This window comes from Ovis canadensis, chromosome 1 (assembly GCF_042477335.2).
Source record: "Ovis canadensis isolate MfBH-ARS-UI-01 breed Bighorn chromosome 1, ARS-UI_OviCan_v2, whole genome shotgun sequence".
NCBI classification, from domain to species: Eukaryota; Metazoa; Chordata; class Mammalia; order Artiodactyla; family Bovidae; genus Ovis; species Ovis canadensis.
In genome coordinates, this window is record NC_091245.1 from 173,735,577 (window position 1) to 173,760,243 (window position 24,667).

The 24,667-nt window shown below is 36.9% G+C and overlaps 1 protein-coding gene across 8 annotated transcripts in view; it reads right to left on the minus strand.

Moving 5' to 3' along the window:
• The window catches only part of CBLB (Cbl proto-oncogene B), a 222,049-nt gene that overhangs the window by 74,730 nt on the left and 122,652 nt on the right, over positions 1 to 24,667 (minus strand). For all 8 annotated transcript variants that reach the window (XM_069579132.1, XM_069579103.1, XM_069579143.1 and 5 more), the window contains exons 7-10: positions 22,812 to 22,949; positions 19,106 to 19,193; positions 16,111 to 16,242; positions 1,038 to 1,241 (exon numbers count right to left, since the gene is read on the minus strand). In XM_069579132.1, the coding sequence (XP_069435233.1) occupies positions 1,038 to 1,241; positions 16,111 to 16,242; positions 19,106 to 19,193; positions 22,812 to 22,949 (562 nt within the window). The remainder of the gene's footprint in view (positions 1 to 1,037; positions 1,242 to 16,110; positions 16,243 to 19,105; positions 19,194 to 22,811; positions 22,950 to 24,667) is intronic.

Genomic DNA, 24,667 nt, shown 5'->3' on the forward strand with positions numbered 1-24,667 from the left:
AAAAATAGAGTAAAAATAAATCCTAAGGACAAGGACTTGGTAAGCATGGAACACTGGAACACAAAATGCAGGAGGGCCAAGAAATAAACTTTGACATAGCCCTAAAGAAGCTGTAACCCCCCAATCACCTCATCCGTTTCCTGTACGAGGTGTCTCCCTAACTCAGAGACCCAGACGCATATGGCAGACATGGTCTGGCGCCACCACACACTCCCATCACTCTACCTGCACAGATGGCAAACAGGCTGCATATCACCTGCCATATCCTAACAAATCAGAGCAGAGGTTCTACAAGGCTGTTCAGGCCAAGTCTGAACCCGGCAGGGATGAGGACCACGCCTGCCCTGAGTCAGAAGGAAGGGGGCCACCTTCATACTGTCTGTGCCAACCCTTTCATACCGCTCGTTACCATTTCTCTAATTTTAAGAGCAAATATCACTCAATCACTTCTGAGTGTAAGCTGAATTTCATGTATCTTTTTATACAAAGAATAGCCTGATAGCTCAGAGTCCAGTTCTCTGGATCATTACATTTTTCGTTTGTTAGTTACTCAACTGGCATTCTGGTTCACTGACTAGTCCCTGTGGGCTTGTCTGCATAAACTGGGTAGTAGCATCCATTCCCAGTGAACTGACAAAGTTAATTTCCTGAGATAGCAATATTGATAAGCAAACCCCAGACTATGGTAACTTCACAAAGGTAATATCATCACTTCTAATTTTAATAATTTCCTTTCTTCAATTTTCTCCTTGGATATGTTACTGCCAGTCTCAGATGATGTTTAATTCTATACGAAGGCTCTCACCATCTCTCATTTTGGAGTTTAAAACCAGGAAGAGCACTGAGAGTAGTTTAGCTCTTTCTCGCCCAATGATTCCATCAGCCTTTCAACATTACCTGTATCTTCACCTTTCTTTTGATTCCGGAATCTTTCTTTCTCATACCCAAGCAAACTCAGTCATACCCTACTTGTGACAGCATCATTTCTTTTTCATGTCCACACAACACATGAAAAAACCCTGTATTTCCTAGTTTACCTTTCGAACATTTGCCAACCGATTCATCATCAAGGACTCTTCCCGGTCATCATCATCGTCCAAGTCCAGCATCGGCATTCCAAAGGGGTCGATGATGCTACAGCACCTGGATCCTTCATCCCTCGGATCAAAGGGGTCCACGATGATGGGCTCCGTTCCTTTTATCTCGCAGCGACAGAATGGGCAGCCCTGGCCGTCTGACTCCTGAACAAACACAAAAATTATACTGATTGGTCTCTGTTCAAAAATAAAACAAAACAGACAGGGGCCAACTATAGACAACTATACAACTATAAAAAAAGAAGTTGGGGGAAAAAAGAGCGTTTTGAGATAGGCAGTGAGGTTGAGGGAAGGTCAATCTTGAAGGTGGTGGAGTAGAACACAGAGCTAACAAAATAAATGCTCATTATTTCAAACTTTCAAAGAAAAATTTCTTTAACAAAACCTTTGATTTGCCAAAGAAAAAGAGCCTAGCTTTACTGAATGTTCATTTACAGTTTTAATGCATCAAAACTTTACAGTCCTGCAGAAAACTCAAAATTGACTCATATCCCTCATTACCAAAAGGCAGTAGTCCTAATTAAACATTTGATAAAAAGGACATTTTGATGAAAATTTCTATCATAAAAAAAGTGGTAGTATCAGTTGGAACAATACATTTCAAAGTCAATTCTGAAAAAAGTTCCTGTGCACATAACTATGGCTAAATATTTCCATTTTGATTGCTGAGGTCTTTTGAAGTCCTGATTTATAAGCAATCAGTGGGAAAAATTAAGTTTATATTTAGAAGTCACAATTGTCTTAACAGCTGGTCACCCTGACACAGCCCATATGGAATGTAGTAATATGTGAGTTAACACATTTTGCCCCTCATTTTGCTTCCAACGTAGATACTGCAAAAAGATCTGTGCAATTACTTTGTGGCCAGAAATTCATTTATGAGCTAATTACTGAAGTTTTCAGAAAATCTCCCAATTGTCAAAACAAGAAAAACAAATGTTCATTGGATTGGTTAATTAAAACAAAACAAAACAAAACAAAACTACAATTCTTTATTCATCGACTGCTTATGTAATCTGGGAAAGAAACTTGGAATGGTAAAAGAGTTGAAGAGATACAGACAGGTTATTACAAAATTCTCTGATGGTTACTGCCACATGTGCTCAGGTCTGCTGAGCTTCAAGGCAATTCAATTACCTGCTCCATCATTTTACAGATAATAAAACTGTTACTTAATTCTCCCATCTTATACTGATATTTTCTAACACAGGAGCAAATATTTAAGGAAAACTCAACATTTCTCCTATCTTTTGATAATAAGAAGTGTAAGTATATATTCAATACAGGTTATCATCCAGGTATAATCCCCTCATTATAAAAGTCAAAAGGGGTTCATATTGTATTCCTGCAGGGAATTTTCCTACAGATCTACATAAGAAAATTTCAAATAGATAGTTTTAATATGAAAGAGCAAGATGCAAAAGAACTAATGTTCTCCACATCTTTAATGCATGAATGATGGAAACTGGTACTCTGGGCCCTAAGTAGAGCAATACAAATCGACAGTAATTAAAACAGTATGGAACTGCATAAAGAGACACACAGGTCACTGGAACAGAACAGAGCCTAGAAATGAACCCATGGATATATACGGTCAATTAATTTACAACAAAGAAGCCAAGAATATACAGTGAGAAAAGGTCAGTCTCTTCAATAAATGGTGTCAGGAAAATAAGAGAGTCACATGGCATCAATAAATTAATAAAGACTGGACTATTACCTTATACCATATATAAAAATTAACTTAAAATGGATTAAAGAATTGAAAGTAAGAACTGAAACCATAAAACTTCTAGATAGAAGAAAATTTAAGTGGTAAGCTCCTTGACATAGAACTTGGCATTAATTTTTTAACCTGACACCAAAACTGAAAGCAGCAAAAGCAAAAACAAACAAGTGAGATTACATCAAACTAAAAAGGTTCTGTATGGCAAAGGAAACCATCAACAGAATGAAAAGATAACCTACTGAATGTAAGGAAATATTTGCAAGTGACATCCAAAATATATAAAGAACTCATACAACTCAACAGGAAACAAAAGACAAAACAAACTACTAACAATCTGATCAAAAAATGGACAGATCTGAATAGACATTTTTTCAAAGACATATACATGGCAAACAGGAACATGAAAAGATATTCAGTGTAACTAATCATCAGGGAAATGCAAATCAAAACCACAGTGACATATCCCCTCACATCTCTTAGGTGGCTATTATCAAAAAGACTAGAAATAACAAGTGTTGATGAGGATGTGGACAGAGAAAACCCTTGTGTACTGCTGACAGGAATGTAAATTAATGCAGGCACTATGGAAAATAGTATGGAGGTTCCTCAAAAACATTAAAAACAAAACTAACATACAATCCATCCAAATCCCACTTCTGGATATTTACCTGAAGAAAATGAAAACACTAATTAGAAAAGATAGATGCACATCCTGTGTTCACTGCAGCAATACTTATAGGAGCAAAGATATGGAAACAACCCAAGTGTCCTTCAATGGACACAAACTGTGGCATGCACATACATGGAATAGAATTTTGCCATAAAACAGAACAAAATCTTGCCATTTGCCACAAGATGGGTGGACCTCAAAGGCAGTATGTAAGAAATAAGCCAGAGAAAGACAAATACAATATGATCTCTGTTGCACATGAAATCTAAAGATCAATTAACTCAAAAGAAAAGTCAAGTTCAGATACAGAGAACAGATTGGTGGTTGCCAGAGATTGAGAGTGGGCGATGCGGGAGTAGGTTGTGGGGGAAATGGGTATACAGCTTTTTTCTTTAATTTAAGGAAGCTAAATGCCACTAAGTAAACAATTAAAGTATAAAACAGCTGATGTTCTCTGTGTCTTTAATGCATGAAGGGTGGAAAGCAATACTCTGGGGCCTAGGTAGACACTTCATTCATTTAGACATTTTTTTAAAAGTACCAGAAATTTCCAAACATAAACAGAAGCACAGAGAAAAGTGTAATAAATCTGTATGTACCTATCTCCCAACTTCAACAATTATCAATTAATGCTCAATCCTGTTTCAGCTATATGTTTGTTCTCTTGCTCCCTCCAGCCCTGGATAACCTTGAAGTAAATCCTACACTTCACATAAAGTGAAATGAAGCCTCTCAGTCGTGTCCAACTCTTTGCGACCCCATGGACTGTAGCCTACCAGGCTCGTCTGTTTATGGGATTTTCCAGCAAGGGTGCTGGAGTGGGTTGCTATTTCCTTCTCCAAGGGATATTCCCAACCCAGGGATCGAACCTGGGTCTCCCACATTGCAGGCAGACGCTTTACCATCTGAGCCACCAGGGAAGCCCTGGTGACATGGCTTACACGTCACATAAATCATTTGTAAACGTTTTAGTATAAGCACCTAGAAAACAGGAAATCTTTTAAGACCTAACATACAGTTATCATAACTACAATTAATCTAGCCAATCTAAATAATTAAAGTCATATTACTTTTGAGCACAGTGGCTAGAATGAATAAGCAACTGCATCCCCTACAAAGGATTCCTTAGAACCTCCAAGGTCAGTCTGCATGTTGTCTGGTTAAAGATAACTTCCAGTTTACATGATCTATTTCCTGATAAAGGATAACTGAAAAGATTGTGTTTGGAAAGAGGAGAAAGTGATATACAATAACAGTATCTTGATGGTACAAGAAAGACTGGGAACAGTTCATCTAAAACTGAACTTAGGTTTTTGGCCATCTTTCCTACCTTCAAGAATAATGCTATACAAATGTGAGAGTAGCTGCTTTATGGGTATATGTCACAAAATATATTTTCTGTTAAGTTTTATCTTTGTTGAGAGTTTACATTAATTACTACGATAAAAATCCAGCTGCAATGTACTTCAATTTTCATTTGCAAACAGAGATCACACAACTTGCCTCTTCCAAAATGACTTCATCCACTACTTTCTCTACAAACTGACTACTGTCATATGAAAATTAGGCTTGACCATATTCTCAAATTTGGTACTCAAATTCTCAAATTTTGGTGCTATTTCAGTACTTCACCCTTGTTTCGTCAGATGGTTGATTAAACACAAAGAGTGTCTTCAACAGACATAAAAATTATCAGAATTGCACCTTAATAATTAAAATAATGCTTCTGTCAACATACACTTAACGTAAGATGGGAAAACATATGTTAATGAAGAAGAACCAATAAATAACTCCTTCTATCAGCTCCAAAAAATTTACATAATGAGAAAGTTAAGAGGAAGCACTTGGACTTCATCCATTCTGATTTACTCAGTAGATTTCACTTCCTCAAATAAATCCTACCAAACCAAAAGAGACAGAAAGTTAACAGCCAGTTCTACATTCTCTGAAACTACGTAAGATGCTCATGATAAAATTCTAAGGTTCATTTGGCAACAATAAATACTGCAAGTTTATATATCAGTCACCTTCCATATTCTTTGGTTAAATATTGTTCAGATCTATATTATCTCTTACATACTTTCTTTTATTTTTTTAAAGGTAAATATAATATATAGTACAATTTATTTTGCTCTCTGGATGATTAATTATTTGTAGGCATACTTTGAGGCCAATCACTTCATGCCTTCCAGCAAATACAGTATAAAATGAGGGTCCCAGAAAATACATAGTACTTCATGAGTCCCATTTTGGAATGCATTTTATATTTTTACTTTATGTGGGTTTGTGTTTCCCATCTCGGTAACTTCTAATGTATATTATCGTGCTATGCTTCACATGGATTAGAAGCTACCATAAATCTTTTCTTTTACAACATGAAACAACTATAAAAAAAATAACTAACCAAGTAGATAAATACACATACATATACTGACAGCACCTTGGGTACAGGCTAAGCATTTTCAGAGCACAATATATTTCACAAAAACTCAGCAAATTCTTGTTATAAAGAATGAGGGGCTTCCCTGGTAGCTCAGTGGTAAAGAATCTGCCTACCAATGCAGGAGACACAGGTTCAAGCCCATCCACCACAACTACTGAGCTTGTGCTCTAGAGCCCATGCCCTGCAACAGCTGAAGCTCACACACCCTAGACCCCCGTACTCAGCTACAAGAGAGGCCACAGCAATAAGAAGCCTGTGTAGCACAAACACAGAATGGCCCGCACTCGCCGCAACTAGAGTAAAAGCCCATGTAGCAACAAAGATCGAACACAGCCAAAAATAAAGAACTAAAATTATTCTAAAAAAGAATGAACCAGGAAGCAAACTGGCTCTCCCTGCAGCCAAAGCCTGGGGAGTCTGAAACTACTGGACAAATTGCTGCCAGGACTGCAGGAGACAGCCCGGTGGCCCGGTGCAACCTGCCGCTGGCCCCCATATACATGGGGACTCCCCATATATGCTGTGGACTCCCACCCGCCCCTCCAACCAGAGACCTCGCACAGATTACATCTAATATCCTGGCTGTTTTCGAGGATGTCTACAAGAGACAATCACAGGTCTCTACAGAGCACTGGGTAGGATTTTCTGAGCTATACATGGTAATCAGGAACCCAGAGGCTTCAGTGTTGTCTTCCCTTCTCACTGGCATTTCTGGTGTCCACCTAAGGAGTCTCCTCAGCCAGCCCTGATACACTTGGAAATTAAACAGAGAATCCACTGCATATATTCTTGAAAATTTTCATCATATATGTTCAAAACTTACCATAAGCATAAGGATTTGAAGAGATCAAGCCCTGAGCCTTTGGAGTGGGAGCACTGACTCCAAGACCCTAGACTACCAGAGAACTAACCCTGCTGCTGCTGCTGCTGCTGCTGCTAAGTCGCTTCAGTCGTGTCTGACTCTGTGTGACCCCATAGACGGAAGCCCACCAAGCTCCTCTGTCCCTGGGATTCTCCAGGCAAGAACACTGGAGTGGGGTGCCACTGCCTTCTCTGAAACTAACCCTAGGGGGTATCAAATAGTGAGAACTCACACAAAGGAAACCACTGGAATACAAGACCCAGCATCCCCCAACTACCAACAGCACCCTGTGCGGGATGCCTCATCTAAACAACATCTAAACAACAAACAAAACAAAAATACAAACCCAGTCATCAGCAGACAGGATTAGCACCTCACTCAGCCTTGCCCCTCAGAGGAAACACAAACAGACACTCAGCACAAATCTCACCCTACAAGAAGCTTACACAAACCACTGGACCAACCTTAGGAGCGCAGAAACCAAAAGGAAGAAGGAATTCAACCTTGAAGCCTGGGAAAAAGAGACCTCACACACAATAAGTTAAAAAAAAATGAAAAGACAGAGAAAAACTACAAAAATGAAGGAAAAAACTAGAAACACAGAAGTCCAAATAAATGAAGAGGAAACTACCCGAAAAAGAATTCAGAAAAATGATAGTAAACATGATCATAACCTTTGAAGCAAAATGGAGAAAATGCAAGAATCAATTAACAAAGACCTAGAAGAATTAAAGAATAAACATTCAGAGACAACACAATTACGGAAATTAAAAATACTCTTATCCTCTTCCATCAGAGGTCAAACAGAATAAAAACCACAATCACAGAAAACTAATCAATCTGATCACATGGACCACAACTTTGTCTAACTCAATAAAACTATGAGCCATGACATGTAGGGCCACCCAAGATGGATGGGTCATGGCGGAGAGTTCTGATTAAAAGTAAAAGCTTCTGCACAGCAAAGGAAACTATAAGCAAGGTGAAAAGACAACACTCAGAATGGGTGAAAATAATAGCAAATGAAACAAATGACAAAGGATAAATTTCCAAAATATACAAGCAGCTCATGCAACCCAATAGTAGAAAAACAACCCAATCAAAAAGGGGGAAAAAGACCTAAACAGACATTTCTCCAAAGAAGACATACAGATGGCTAACAGACACATGAAAATATGCTCAACATCATTCATTATTAGAGAAATGCAAATCAAAACCACAATGAGTTATCACCTCACATCACTCAGACTGGCCATCATCAAAAAGCCTACAAACAATAAATGCTAGAGAGGGTGTGGAGAAAAAAGAATCCTCTTCCACTGTTCATGGGAATGTAAATTGATACAGCCACTATGGAAGATGGTATGGAGATTCCTTAAAAAACTAGGAACAAAACCACCATATAACCCAGCAATCCCACTCCTAGGTATATACCCTGAGGATTCCAGGGTTGAAAAAGACACATGTATCCCATTGCTCATTGCAGCACTATTTACAATAGTTAAACCATGTAAATAACCTAGATGTCCATCAACACATGAATAGATTAAGAAGTTGTGGTACATATACACAATGGAATATTACTCAGCCATAAAAATGAACGCATTTGAGTCAGTTCTGATGAGGTGGAAGAACCTAGAACCTATTATACAAACTGAAGTGAGTCAGAAAGAGAAAGATAAATATCATATTCTAACGCACATATACGGAATAGAGAAAAATGGTACTGAAGAATTTATTTACAGGGCAGCAATGGAGGAAAAAAACATAGAGAATAGACTTATGGACATAGGGAGAGGGGAAAAGAAGGTGAGATGTATGGAAAGAGTAACATGGAAGTTTACATTACCATATGTAAAATAGATAGCCTACGGGAATTTGCTCTATAGCTCAGGAAACTCCAACAGGGGCTCTGTATCGACCTAGAGGGGTCTGATGGGGAGGAGATATATGTATACCTATGGCTGATTCATGCTGAGGTCTGACAGAAAACAACAAAATTCTGTAAAGGAATTACCCTTCAATGAAAAAATAAATTAAAAAACAAACAAAAAGAATGAATGAGGACAGTTAATGATGGTATTAGAATAAGTAACAGAGAGAGATCTGTAGTTCTGATGTTCTTTTATGGCGGGCAAGGGGAAATGACAGAGATGAATCTAGACTCTTCTAGTTTTAATTTGGGAGGTCCATGAAAACAGTGACTCAGGAAAGGAGCACAGACACTCTGATCTGGAGGGCTGGACTAGAGCCCTATACCCACAAACTCCAACTGTGTGTCATCTTATTTGTTGGAGCACAGACACTCTGATCTGGAGGGCTGGACTAGAACCCTATACCAACAAACTCCAACTGTGTGACACTGGGTAAGCCATGTCATCTTATTTGTTGGAGCACAGACATTCTGATCTGGAGGGCTGGACTAGAGCCCTATACCCACAAACTCCAACTGTGTGACACTGGGTAAGCCATGTCATCTTATTTGTTGGGTACAATGAAAGAATGCACATTTTAAGGGATATCTGAAAGGTAAAGTAAGAAAAATTAATTCGAAGCTTTGCAAAGTGCTATGCAAATTCTGGTTGTTATGATTACTACAAAAATAGTCTCAGGAACAAAACAAAAGAGGTGAGATAGCTGAGGAAACCGCGGCCATTACATGACTCTCAAAGTGAAAGAGGAGTTTCAGCATTTTATCATGTACTAAGTACTTGTAGTACTAAGTCTAAAAAGTTTCACTGAGGCTAGAAATTTGAAGCCTGCTTGCTTTTGAAGGAAGATATATTAAAAGATTATTTCTTAGTGCCTTAAATGTGGTCCTTTGAGCTGACTTCTCACCTCTCAGTTACATATTTCTTCCCATCCAATTTTGCTCTCTAAATATGGGACATATATAAATCTCTTTAATCACATGTTAAAATCAGGGCTTATTAATTTTCATCTATTGACTTTTTATGAAGCATTTTGAATATTCCAATATCTTTCCTCTAAATTATTTTGAAAAAATATGCAAGAGGAATAACTAGAAGAAAAAATTAATTTTATTTTTAACTGAATTAAAGTCCTTGGCAGTAATTAAAAATAAGGCTGCATATCCAACTGGCATATATATATATATACACATATATATCCATTTTTCATTTTGGAAGGAAAATTTGAAGAACATAGTTTACAGTCTGTCCTATTCATGAGCCCAGAAGATATTTTCTATATTCTGAAAGGAAAAATCGAATAAAAACAGTTCCTTACTTGACACCGTACATAGTAACCCTGCAACATCACTTCCACATAATGTGCTATTACAAAACAGAAGACATGGAAGAATTCAGGGTAAAGAAGAAAATGTTTTGTTAATAATCGTGGAACAGTGTGGAAGTGAAACAAAACTCTCCCAAGTTTCACTGCTAAGGACAGAATAGAAATGCCTCACCCACAGTGATACTGCTTCAAAGAATGCCTCTAGAGAGGTGATTACTCAAGCTTACTTAGTATTCTGTGCAAACTCAGGCTTGCTTATTCAATTTATTAAATAACACAGATGTTTCAGAAGGAGAAGAAAGTATCTGACACCTCTTTGGAGGCATGACTAATGGGCCATTATGACAGCAATTAGAGTAACCACTTGCAGCTTGAAACAACTGACTGACACCTCTACTGTGCGTGTCTTAGGTTTCCATTAATTACATAAACTTTAAGTCTCCGATGAATTTCAATTAAACCAAAGTAGGGCATCAAATGGAAGGAAAAGTTAGTGAAGAGAGACTTGCTAAAGATTCACAATGGCTAAACACAAAATGTTTTATGGTCTGGGTTTAATATTTCCTATTGGACTCTGATTTATCAGAGCTTCTTGGCAGACATGCAGCTTTTAAAATCCTTTTCATGTCAATACACCCAACCAAAGTAGCAGAAAAAAGTAACAAAAATATTTCCCATCCATAATTAAATTTGAAAGATAACAGGATATTCATTTCAAGTGATTATTAGTACTGTGCCCCTCTATAAAATTTTTAGATTTAATTTTAACTTCTTGTGAGTATGGACTGGGTCTTTACCATAGAACCTCGGACAGAGAAGATGCTCAAAGATTGTTTCCTAAATAAATAACAATGGATTTGAGATACTAAAGAATGATGGATGTCATTCCATGTCAGCTTGTACCAAGCAAGTTAAAGGATATCAAATTATTCTTGTGCACAATTAAGTTTGAAAACCCAATTTTTTCTCTCAGAAAAACAAGCATATAGAAACCAAAACACTGTCTTTAAAGTCACAAAACACATTCTAGCCCTTTACCATTTTGAATAAGGAAAAAGTTTAAAAAAAAGAAAAAAGACACACATTACTACATGTACTCATATCCAGGGAGTCACATAACATTTCCAATTACATCTACAAGCTTATATACAATGTTTCACAGCACAGTATAGAACTATAGAAAAGTCCCATACTTGTGTTCATTTGTCCTCACTTTGACAGTCAATTAGGTTAAATTCAGTGAGCAGCTCACTCATGTGAGGATTTAGTATAGCTGATGTTTGTTAACTGTTTTAACTAGATTCACTGTATAAAACCTTTGTTTTTATTAAATAACAGGGGTATTTTGCAATAATGTGTTTAACAGGTTGTCAAATACTGCAGTCCATACAAAACTATGAAAGCTGTCAAAAAGCAGATTTTTTGTTTGGCAGCAAGAAGTACTGGGTGAAATTATGTACATGTAGAAATATTCAGGTTATCCAAAAGTGGAAATGTTCACAAGTTGAAGCTTCTTTAATGACTAAATTTCCATTGAGATACAGACTACTGAATATCACTTTGAAATTCCCAAATGTTGACCCAACAACAGTTCTCTTTGGGGTAGAGAAAACTTGAACCAGAGATCACTGTGCATGTCTACTGGCATTAAACAAAAAGCGATAAATAGAAACTTGGTCTTCCTGGCTATAGGTTTAGTACCAATAATGTTGCCAGCAATATAAAAAAGTGCAAAAAAAACCAAAATGTGAAAAGTTGAAGGGAATCACTCAGCAGCGACTGAATGGAACAAATGGAGCTGAGGCTTGAAATTCTTAGAATTCATTCACAGATCTGGAGCATGCTAAAGAGTCTTTGAAAAGACTACAGATACATTTCAGAAGAGAAATGGACAGAATGGAGACATTACAAAGGCTTTTTGACAATTGATCTTCAATATCAATGTCTTTTAACTTGTCATCTTAGTTCTGGGCATCCCAGGTGGTGCTAGTGGTTAAGAATCTGCCTGCCAAAGCAAGAGACATAACAGACACTGACTGGTTCAATTCTAGGTCGGGAAGATCCTCTGGAGGAGGGCACGGCAATCCACTCCAGTATTCTTGCCTGGAGAATCCCATGGACAGAGGAGCCTGGAGGGCTACAGTCCATAGGGTCACAAAGAGTTGGACATGACTGAAGCAATTTAGCAAAAATCTTAGTCCTAGTGTTCTCTTTTCTTTATATTATCTAGCATACGAAAGTGAAGTCGCTCACTCATGTCAGACTCTTTGCGAACCCATGGACTGTAGCCTACTAGGCTCCTCCGTCCACAGAATTTTCCAGGCAAGAGTACTGGAGTGAGCTGCCATTTCCTTCTCCAGGAGATCTTCCCAACCCAGCAATCGAACCCGGGTCTCCCGCATTGCAGGGAGATGCTTTACCATCTGAGCCACCAGGGAAGATCTTAAGAATCTGCCCAGCAAAGCAGGAGACATAACAGACATTGGTTCAGTCTTAGGTTGGGAAGATCCCCTGGAGGAGGACATGGCAACCCACTCCAGTATTCTTCCCTAGGAAATCCCACAGACGAGGAGTCTGGCAGGCTACAGTTCATGGGGTTGCGAAGAGTTGGACACAACGTAGGCTTCCCTGTGGCTCAGCTAGTAAAGAATCCACCTGCAATACAGTTCGATCCCTGGGTTGAGAAAATCCTCTGGAGAAGGGAAAGGTTACCCACTCCAGTATTCTGGCCTGGAGAATTCCATGGACTATACAGTCTACGGGGTCGCAAAGAGTTGGACACGACTGAGAGACTTTCACTTTCACTTTTCACTATGAGACTAAATAACATGCAGATTACAGAGACATATACAAAAATGCATCAGAAAAATACTTATTAATCATTAAACATCCTGTGTGGGAAGAATTTTAATGATGCTGAAATACTGCCTTTGCATATTTTTCATTAACCTATATACAAAATTCTATGATTATATTGAGATTGAGATTAGTCGCTCAGTCGTGTCCAACTCTTTGCGACCCCATGGACTATAGCCTACCAGGCTCCTCTGTCCATGGGATTCTCCAGGCAATAGTACTGGAGTGGATTGCCATTCCCTTCTCCAGGGGATCTTCCCGACCCCGGGATCAAACCCAGGTCTCCCGCATTGTAGACAGCTGCTTTACTGTCTGAGTCACATCACTAGTGACATGAGTGTGATTTATTTTGATTATTTCAACTTTCTAAGCACTTTCAAATTTGTCAATTTTTTTTTCCTACTTAACTTACTCAACTACTACTTTATTACTATTTTTTCACATAGCTTCTCCTAAAATTTTACTCAGCGACAATTTTTAGCACTTGACAATTTATGTACTTCCTCAATCTCTAAGACTAAGAAGTACTAAAGACTTTAAAAAAAAAAAGAAAAGAAAACATTTCAAATATGAGCAATTACAAATTGACTGAACCTATCTTAATATAAGGCCATTAGATCAATATGGAAAATCATAAAGAGGAACGGTACCACTTGGAGACTACAGAATAAAACATAGAAAAGCTGTGGCGATGTAAAGGGTGAAGGATTAATAACACAGCCATGACGACTGGGACACCCCCCTGTGTCCCTGCACATAACAAACCTACTGCAAGGAGTGCACAGACTCATTAAATACATATCACTGGCCCTGGAGTTTTAAAGATTAGTTTCATTTAAGAAGAATATAGAAACTAAAATAAGTAAAACCTCTTTATTTTACATTCAGCTCCACTCTTTCACTTACTCTGAGCCGTAAGGTGAACAGCTATTTTAAATGACACTGTAAATGATAATCTTTACTAACCAAAGGTTTCCACCAACATAGTGGGAACTTCCTCTGAACTTCCAAATGCTAAGTTTCAAGATGAAGATGCTAGGTCCTGCAATATGCTTGTATTTGTATGCTCCAAGCCCAGGACCACAGAGAAGGGGCTGAAGTACGCAGGCCATCTGCGGAGGTAGAGTGCTGGGAGCCTGGACCAGCCTAAAATTCTGGTTTTCTTTAGGGAGAAAAGCAAACTTTTCCTTTCTTCAAACCTGTAAGAACCATACTACTGTACTGAAGATGTAACTCAATCTAAAGGGCTTGACAAACATATTTAGCCTCTGTCAGTTTAATACTTGCCCTGAAATACTTAAAGCAAATAATCTTAAAGTGGTCCCCTCCCTGTCAGCCAGGCACTGAGCTAATAACATCTCTATAATATTTTCTACTGATACATTTGAAATCCATTTGCAAACTGACAGTTTTATCTTCTACCAGTGTAACTAAATTTATTGAAACATTTATTTTTAAAAAAAGGCACTGCTATGTCTGCAGAACTATTATTTTTAACATAAACAGCAATCAAGTAACTTTATGTTGAGAGTTTGCTGATACCATACTGGGCATTGCTTTTCCTCCAACTTCTCCCTGTCCTACACAAAATTCACAAGCATCATGAAGGGATAAAGGGAAATGAGGGCAAAGAAAACAAGGAAAACCTCAGGTAAAATATAAATCAAATGCATACTGAAAGACAGCCATGTAGGGAGGTTGAACAATTTTTACTAACGAAGGAAAGATGTCTGGGAGCTCAGAAATGGCTCTGTAAATGTAAATCAATTGTAATTCATTTCCTAGTTCTTCCTCTTTTTCTTCATCCATTTTTAAAAGTTCCCCAAAGGTAAAAAGAGGCCCTCTTCATAAGAACGCGAAAATGTGAAAATCATTAATATTCTATCATCAAGTAATAAGCTCAACAAACATCAATGCTCCTTTGATCCCCTGAGGCCATCCTTCCTGAGGAAATATACAGGTTCTGGGCTGGAAAGGATACACATGATAACTCTCAATTGCAAATTTTTTTATAGGCTTGAAAGTTTAATGATTTGTTTTCTAAATCCAATCAACCATACTGACTTCAACACTGACTATGTTAAAACAGAGTACCTAAAAAAGTGCTTGAGCAAAATATTCTGTGAATCCTCCAAATACACAAAACTAGAAATCTGTCCAAAGATCTATTTTAAAATCTCCAACCTTTATTACAGATAAAGAAATATTTCAAAGAAGCCCTTGGGGAAACCCATTATTTTCTAGGTCTTATTCTAAAACAGCAAATCAATTTCTATTTATTGAATGCCTACAGAATGGAAGGCAGCTTTGGCTTGTAAATTGGAAAATTTAGTGACTAAAGGAACTACGGACATTTGGGAAACTTTCTGTCTGATTCTCCTGTTTTAGCCTTACAGAGCAATTGGAGACATATGTGAGACAGGAGCCATACCTTCTCAAGAGAAGTGTTGCAACATCAACATAAGATTTATCTACTAGGGTTTACTTTGCTTGAGAAGCTGATCTACTATAAATAGAATCTGGGCTACAATAAATAAATATAGTTAGTTTGCAACACTGGTGATATTCTGAAATCAATAGTGTTATAGAAGCAGAACTACTTATGATTAATATTATAAGATTAAGTTATTTTAATTTTATATATTAAATAAATAATAGTGAAAGAAAGGGCTTCCCTGGAAGCTCAGCTGGTAAAGAATCCACTTGCAAAGAAAGGAGACCCTGGTTAGATTCCTGGGTTGGGAACACCCCCTGGAGAAGGGATAGGCTACCCACTCCAGAATTCTTGGGCCTCCCTGGTGGCTCAGACGGTAAAGAGTCCACTTGCAACGTGGGAGACCTGGGTACGAGCCGTGGGTCGGAAAGATCCCCTGGAGGAGGGAATGGCAACCAACTCCAGTATTCTTGGCTGGAGAATCCCCACAGACAGAGAGGGCTACAGTCCATGAGCTAACAAAGAGTAGGACATGACTGAGCAACTAAGCACAGCACAGCACAAGGAAAACATGAAAACCCAACAAAAAGTCAAATCGTAGAAGTGAAAGACTCAAACATATGAGATTTTTAAAAAATCAACCGTTCAAACAAACACTTATCAGTATGACTTTTTGAATCCTTAAGATGAAGACAACTGAAAAAAGACATATTCATAGGGAATGTAAGGAAGACATTAATGTGACTAAATCTTGACTATACCTGCCAGGCTGTAAGACAAGAGGTGCACATCAGGTGCCCACAAGGCTCGATCTTGACATCCTTGTCGTTCTCAGCACAAATCTTACAGAGCTGGAAAGTGGAACCCATCTCACAATATAATTCATATTGTTCCTGGAATTGGGGGAGCAAAAAAGGTAACATTAATGTATTTTTTTGCATGAACTGATAAGACTGAATTTTCTCAAATACCATGACTCACAGTAAATTCCTCATACTTGATTCTGTCAGATCCAACTGCCATTTAAGATATTTTTTAAATTGGTAGTCACAATTTGGTCTATAAAATTAAAAAGATTTTATCAGCAACTGTGTAAGCTTTTTTAATACTTTGGATTATTTAACATTTTGTACTGTTCCTTTAGGAAGGTACCTGCATCAACAGGGTGATTTAAGAGACAAACGTATGGTTTTAAATTCAATAAAAAACAATACTTTTCTCTGTAAATACTACATACTCATCTAATTTTAATGTCAAAACTTCAATACAGTTTTGACAAAACTGAAATACTGACAATTTTATTTCTTAGACATCTATCTAGGAAACTTCAGGATGGAAAATTTGCCAAGGTCTTTCTGCATGCTATGTACTATTGTCCACATTTACTATGTCATATAATCTCCAAAGTATAATAAGATACACTGAATTAAAATAAAAAACCTGAGGCTCAGTAGTATAAATTATTTACCTAAAATTCTATATTAAACCCCTATTTGCATACTCTTTACCCAGTCTAACATGATCAAAAACCTAATCATTTCAGCTACCAAAAGCTGTTTTATTAAAAATCTATTCTCTTTATTCACTAGTTTAGATGCTTTTGGCATAGTTAAATTCTCAGTGTTCAAATAATGAAAAGATCTCTGTCACAAAGAAGATTCAGATATATTGGTAAGTATAAAGAAAGTATGAACAGAGTGTTACTTAATAGGGATACAAAGAAAAGGAGTTATTGAAACAAAAATTTGTTTAAATAAGGCAATGTGTTAGTCTAGTAAGTATGTACTACATAAATGGCCTTGGACAGGATGAATAAATGACAATATTTAATCCCTAGCCTAAAAAGATCTTACAATCTCAGTGAGAAAAAATATTTATGTAGAAACACATAGATACACACACCCACATATTCACTCATTCATATATAAATTCTGTCTTCCATGGTATATGTGTGACTATATAATTTTAAAATAAATTAAGGGAAAGAGTAGATCAAGATGGAAAAGAAGTACAAAGTATCATATATATGACTGAAATCCCTAAAATACTAGATAAGTATCTATGTGTGTGTGTCCTCAGTCACTTCAGTCGTGTCTGACTCTTTGCGACCCTATAGACTGTAGCCCGTATACTGGTTATGCAATTCAATGGGCCAATTTACAATTATCAAAAAAATTAAAATACGATACAATCACACTTGCAGAAGCCAATGCAACCTAAGAGGTAAGCTATTCAAATATTTATGAGTAGTTTAAGAGAATGATACTACTCCTGAATATGAATTTTAAAACAATTTTTAAACAATGGCTTTATAATGAGGAATTGTCTCCTGTGTCTTTTTACATATATTAGAAAACACAGAATCAGTACATAACTTTTTAAATGGCTTTCATATATTAAAGTTTTAAAACTGCCCAAAATAGTACACATGTCAACAAGTATATTTTAAATATCAAAACCATTGAAATCTAAAGAAGCAGAAATGAAAAATTATCTACTGTTTTCCCTAAAACTTATCATTTGGTTTTATTACAGTCTTATTATTACACAAAGCACAAAATATACAAATTATAAAATTTTTAACTACAGCTACATAATATTGGAAGTTCTCTCTCAAAGACTGTTGCCAGTGTTTTTCATTTTTATTTTTTTAAAGTGCATTCACACGTTCACAAATGATAATTTTTATTTATAAAACTGAAGTTACATAATGTCATTTTACAAAATCAAATGTTACATAATTAAGCTTTACAAAACTTTTTTACATAACAAGATGCAGAAGTTCCCATGTGAGTGTTCAGAGCTACCTTCCTCTTGTTAAAGACTTTACAAGATAATGAAGTATGAGTATACTATGGTATTTAACCTAAGACCGAATATAGCTATTTGGTATACTGTAATTGGACTGATGCTAAAGCTGAAATTCCAATACTTTGGCCACCTCATGCGAAGAGTTGACTCAATGGAAAAGACCCTGATGCTGGGAGGGATTGGGGGCAGGAGCAGAAAGGGACGACAGAGGATGAGATGGCTGGATGGCATCACCGACTCGATGGACATGAGTTTGAGTGAACTCCGGGAGTTGGTGATGGACAGGGAGGCCTGGCGTGCTGCGATTCATGGGGTCGCAAAGAGTCGGACACGACTGAGTGACTGAACTGAACTGAATATTTCATTTTCAAGAAAAATGCTAAAGTGAACATCCAGGTGTACAGATCTTTGTGTGTATATTCAAGTGATATGTATATGGAATCTAGAGTCAAACATGTTTAGGTTTTGGTAACTACTGAATATCGCCCTCAAGAAAGACTTTACCAAGTTACCTGGCCCCACCCCCTGCCGCCAAGTCATAACCTATGAGGGTGCCAACAGTGGATTTACAAGATTACAATTTATTGTCTCCAACAGGTTTCAATTACTCATTTGACTTTAGAAACTAATGCATACAATTATTCTAGTCCTCCCTGAAGTTTTCTAAAGCTAAATGTCTCTCCTTTCCCATCAATCTGCCTACCTACAGATTTATCTATTTCCCCACATAAATGTCAGTATTATATTGGAAGCAGAAAGATTAATAAGAGATTTTTATCCAAAAAATGAAGAAAGTTCTATAATTTCTTTTCAAACACTTAGAATTCCTTAAATATATTTTGCATTAAATATCTGTACATGACTTTACCAATTATTAAGAACGTTATTTCAAAGGAATCACAAATACTTATTAATTTTAAATATGTCTCCAGAAATTGTCCTTACCTGTGTAACTTTTATATGATCATGGGGTGTAGGTTCACATAATCCAGTTAAATCAGGATTATAACTCCTCCCATCAGGATAAAGATAGCTGAATTATAAACAGAAATTTTATTTACATAACTAGATACAAGTCTTAATTGCCTCTAAGGTTATGTAATCAGATTCTTCTATATTTAAATGCACATTTAGATGTCTCCTTTTTATGTATCTTACATCAAGAATTTATTCTATCACTGTTTCCATAACACTACAAGTTATTTTTAGGAAATTTAAAATCTAGGAAACAAAAGAAATATATAATGAATATGGACTCAGCCATTAAGCAATCACTTTCAATTAAATACCTTCACTATATGTATTGGAGAAGGAAATGGCAACCCACTTCAGTATTCTTGCCTGGAGAATTCTATGGAGCCTGGCAAGCTGCAGTCCATAGGGGCCACAAGAGTTGGACATGACTGAGTGACTGACACTTTCACTGGTTACTCATATTCTATTCCAAAATACTCAGAAAATATACCTATTTGCAATTATTATGTCTTTCACATGAAGCACAATTAATGTTACATTTTACACTATGCTTAGTACCACTACAAAACAAAAATAGAATTAAAGCCCACAATTTTCTCGTAAAAGTTATCCAAACATTTTTGTGGTGTTTTCTTTCTCTAGTTTCCCATCCCCTTTCTGTTTCACCTTCCATTTACCCTGGCACACATACACACGTGCACATACACAAAGGTTACAACTCTAGGTTTCATTTATTTCACATGAAGCTACCAACAGAATGGTTTATAAACGTAAGGTTCCATTTCTAGAGAGAATTAAAATAAGAACTTAAATTACCACGCCATTTGCTGGGCTAAACCAGTGCTTAATTATTAAGAAATCCATCTTTAAAAATGAAGCTGATCATGTTGGTAAGCACCTATATTAGATTAGGAAATAAGTAACACTACTGCTGGATTTCATCAATTCATTAAGTTACAGGTGATTTTGTTTATTAACTTTTTGTTTTAGATTTTTGAATGATACCTTAGGAATATAATACTACAGTGGTGAATGAAGGGCAAAACTATACGACAACTATTGTGTGAAGTAACAAGAAATATTTATCCATAAATAGTCTATAAATATGTTAGTGTTTAAAATTCTACAAGAAAACCAGGAAAAAATAAACCTAGAGGACAGACAATTCTCATATTGTAAGAAGAAAATCAGTGAGTGGGTTTTTTTTTTGTTGTTGTATTTTTAAGATTTAGGAAAAGGAGTTCAGAGAAAGCAATGGCACCCCACTCCAGTACTCTTGCCTGGAAAATCCCATGGACGGAGGAGCCTGGTGGGCTACAGTCCATGGGGTCGCTAAGGGTCAGACATGACTGAGCGACTTCACTTTCACTTTTCACTTGCATGCATTGGAGAAGGAAATGGCAACTCACTCCAGTGTTCTTGCCTGGAGAATCCCAGGGACGGGGGAGCCTGGTGGGCTGCCATCTATGGGGTCGCACAGAGTCGGACACGACTGAAGCGACTTAGCAGCAGCAGCAGCATAGGGGTAGGATAAAATGCTACAAATGTTACAGAAGTGATAAGCAAAGTTGGTAACTTTCTTTTTATACTTGTTCACCACACTTCAAAAATGTTGAATTCTAGGGAGAATTCAGAAATAAAAGATTACAAAATGACAATAATTTTGCGAGAGAACAGGTTTAAAAATTCTGTATAGGAGCAATTCAATGATTATGGTCTTCAATACTGCTGCTGCTGAGTCCCTTTCAATGGCACTGAAGGAATAAGGAATCTTGGCTAGTTATCAAAGTAAACCTCTTTATCACTTACGTCCCACAATATCAGATTAACTATAACGAAAGGAGAAATGAGCCTGACAGTTGGAAATAGTTGGACAGATGATATCCTGTGTTTTTACTGATCTTTTGTTGTTGCTGTTGTTTCATGTCTGACTCTGCAATCGCATGGATTGTAGCCAGCCAGGCTCCTCTGACCATGGGATTTCCCAGGCAAACATACTGCAGTGGGTTGCCATTTCCTTCTCCAGGGCATATTTTGGACCCAGGGATCAAACCCAGGTCTCCTGTATTGGCAGACAGACTCTTTACTTCTGAGCTACCAGAAAAGCCCACAAGATAAATAAGATATATCAAAATTAGTCCATTCACAGATTTGCCCACTTATGATCTCTTTTTATAAGTTAAAACTCTGAAGTACATTTTCTTCAAAGCAAAAATCCTGTTACAGTGGATAGAAAGCCACACATATGAATCCTTGATGTACTAGAGGTAAGGTATAAATAACGGAATAGCAAATTTATAATTAAAAAAAGGAGAAATACAGACTTTTAGTACCAGTTTGACATTCATTCTTACATAACTATTTCTTAAAATTTCACAACTTCTATCCATTCACATGGAGCCCATCACTTTTCTTTTTTTTTTTGTTCTTACTTTGGCAAAGTAAAATTTTGCTACGGAAACTATTTTCTCTTTCTGGTAGACTTCCCCCTCTCAGGTTTCTATCACAGGAATATAGTCAATATTTTACAGTAACTATAAATGGAGCCGAATGAGCACCGAAGAATGGGCACTTTCAGACTGCGGTGCTAGAAAAGACTCTTGAGAGTCCCTTGGACAGCAAGGAGATCAAACCAATAAATCCTAAAGGAAATCAACCTTAAAAATTCATTGGAAGGACAGATGCTGAAGTTGCAGCTCCAATACTTTGGCCCCTGATGCAAAGAGCTGACTCACTGGAAAAGACTCTGAGGCTGGGAAAGATTGAGGGCAGGAGGAAAAGGGGACAAAGCGGATGAACTGTTTGGATGGCATCACTGACTCAACGGACATGAGTTTGCACAAACATCAGGAGAGGGTGAAGGACAGGGAAGCCAGGCATGCTGCAGTCCAAGGAAAGAGTCAGACATGACTGAGTGACTGAACAACAACAACAACAAACGGAGCGTAACCTTTAAAAATTGTGAATCGTTATACTGGTCACCTGTAACATTTAACATTGTACCTCACTTATCCTTTAATTAAAAAAAAAAAAAAAAGACAAAAGAGAGGAAGCGAAAGAGGAGGGTGGGAGAGAAGGAAGGCACGTTTCAGAGACACAGGAGCACAGTGCTCCCCAGGGAAATGAAATTCCAGGCCCCTTGAATAACCAGCTGTATTTTTCTGAGACAGAAGAGAGGATGGATGGCTCTTTGGGGCGGTTGCTTTTGTGAGCTGTCTGTGGCAATCCCACAATGGGAGCTTCTTTGCAACTTTACTAACAGTCTAAGAACAGAGCCTATCAGAATCTGCCCATGATCCCAACAGCAGGATTAAAAGACCCTATACTGACTGAGAGTACAAATTGGGAGCACAGGAGCAGAGCTAGCTAGGGAACAATCAAATAATCATTCTGCTCATCCATTCTCCAACTAATGTATTTTCTAATATCTCTAAGGAAATATTGAGATCTGAAGGTTGTGAGGACCATGCTAAAAAAAAAAAATCAATAATTAGGTTACTTTAAATTGACTATTTTAAGAAATGAACAGTAAAATCTAAGGATCATCCATTTCTTAGTTTTAAAATAAAAACCAGTCACACCATCAGCCTCACTGTCCATGCCAACCATCAAAAGGAGCCTCTATCTTCCACATCTGTGAACAATAAACACTCCAACTCCCACGTCTCATACTCACAATCCTTCCCTGCTGCCATCAATCAAGGCTTGAAATAAGGGCTTGTTGTGCGGTATGGTCTGTAAGATATTGCCATCCCCTGTCACATAGCCAATGGCCCACTGCCCCAGCCTGGTGCAGCTTAACCGGAAAATGTAGCTGTGAAACATAAGAAAATTATGTTTAAACACTTTCAAAATGTCTGCTCACTAACTACTATCAAACAATTGTTAGATTTTTCTTAAGCAAAATAAACAAAGTCATTTAGGATTTCTATCTTCAAACTTATTTTTACACTTTTCTCCTTCTCCATTTACTGATCTGCAAAAGAAATAACGATAGTAATTCCATTTAAATATTGCTAGAGTTCTGTGAAAAAATAACGAAGTTGTAAACCATCAAATAATTTACTACCATCATCATTAGAGGTTTGCTCTGCATGAAAGTGCTGGTGGTATGAAACAGCTGTGACATTTTTGGAAAGCAAAAATAAAGGAAGTAAAAATTAATTTGGCTAGCTCAGACAGAAATGGAGCCAGTCTACTATGGAATTCAATACATTATTTTGTCATCTTAAAATTATGCACTTTTAGGTGTTAAAAACTTGTTTAAAAATAATACTTTTCTTTCAAGTATTACAGCCATTCATGTTTAAACAAAAGATCAAAGAGCTGAACTGTATTAATGGGAAAACAAACTAGGTAAGTTCATGGTCTCCCTCTAATCCTGTCAAGTTCAGTGTCTTGTGACAGGAAATTAAAATAGTTCTAAAATATAAAATAAATTAATAACAATGTCAGAAGACACTGACTTGGTTTTAAATTCATTATTATTTACTATGATTAGCCAATTATCAACTTACTACACTTTACGGCATTTCCCTGAATTTAAGTGTATTACACTCAATCTTATTCATGATATCCATATCTGGATTTTATAACACCTTAAGCAGATCAAAAGTAGGCCAACTTAAGCTATATTTGAGTACCCTGATTGCTATATGTATGTGGTAGAAATAAGCATCTGTTAATTACATTAGCTATTGATTAAACAACTACTGTAATAAAAACTTTAACAGATAATTTAGCATATACAACAGCTACACAGTCATTAGATTTACTGTACTGCAGTGTGGTTTCATCTTTGAAGAAAACTGGGCTCTTTAAAGAAAGGAAGAAGTGATTTTCATATTGGTTTTGGAACTGTTGGAAAGGACTTTTCAAGAAGTCTAAAAACATTCTCCTAGAAAGCTGAAAAATAAATATCAACCTCTCACTTAGCATCCTTAATCATAATCATCCAAAATAATTCCACACAGACATGACTGTCAGTTGGATCCAAATAAAGTACAACCTTAAGAACTCAAATGTCCTTGAAATATACCCAACTATTTTCTTTACCATGAAGCCAAAGAGATGAACCATTTTCTGAGAGAAAGGACCACTCCAGCAAATACTTATTAAAATCATTTGGCTGTTCACTGAATTTTCCTAAACACATTTAAATACCCTATCACACGTACATACAATAGTTTACCACAGACTGATCATTTCATCATTGACGAAAACTTAGAAGAAATAACTGATACAAGGCAAGAAGGGAAGGAAAAGAAGACATCCTTTCAGAAAGCACTATCTTAAAAGCACTATTCGAATGGTAATGAGTCCTGGCTTTTATTAATACTTCCAACATGGTCATTATCTCCAAGATCTTGAACAAGAGAACACAAAAAGGACCCACTTTATTACTTTTTTTAGAACTGGAGATAATTTCCCAAATGACTTCTATGTTAAATCTGTATGAATGATTGCAATGGTATTATATCTTTCAAATCATACTCCAGGAACAAGATGATGCTTTGATGCCAATCAAGAGAG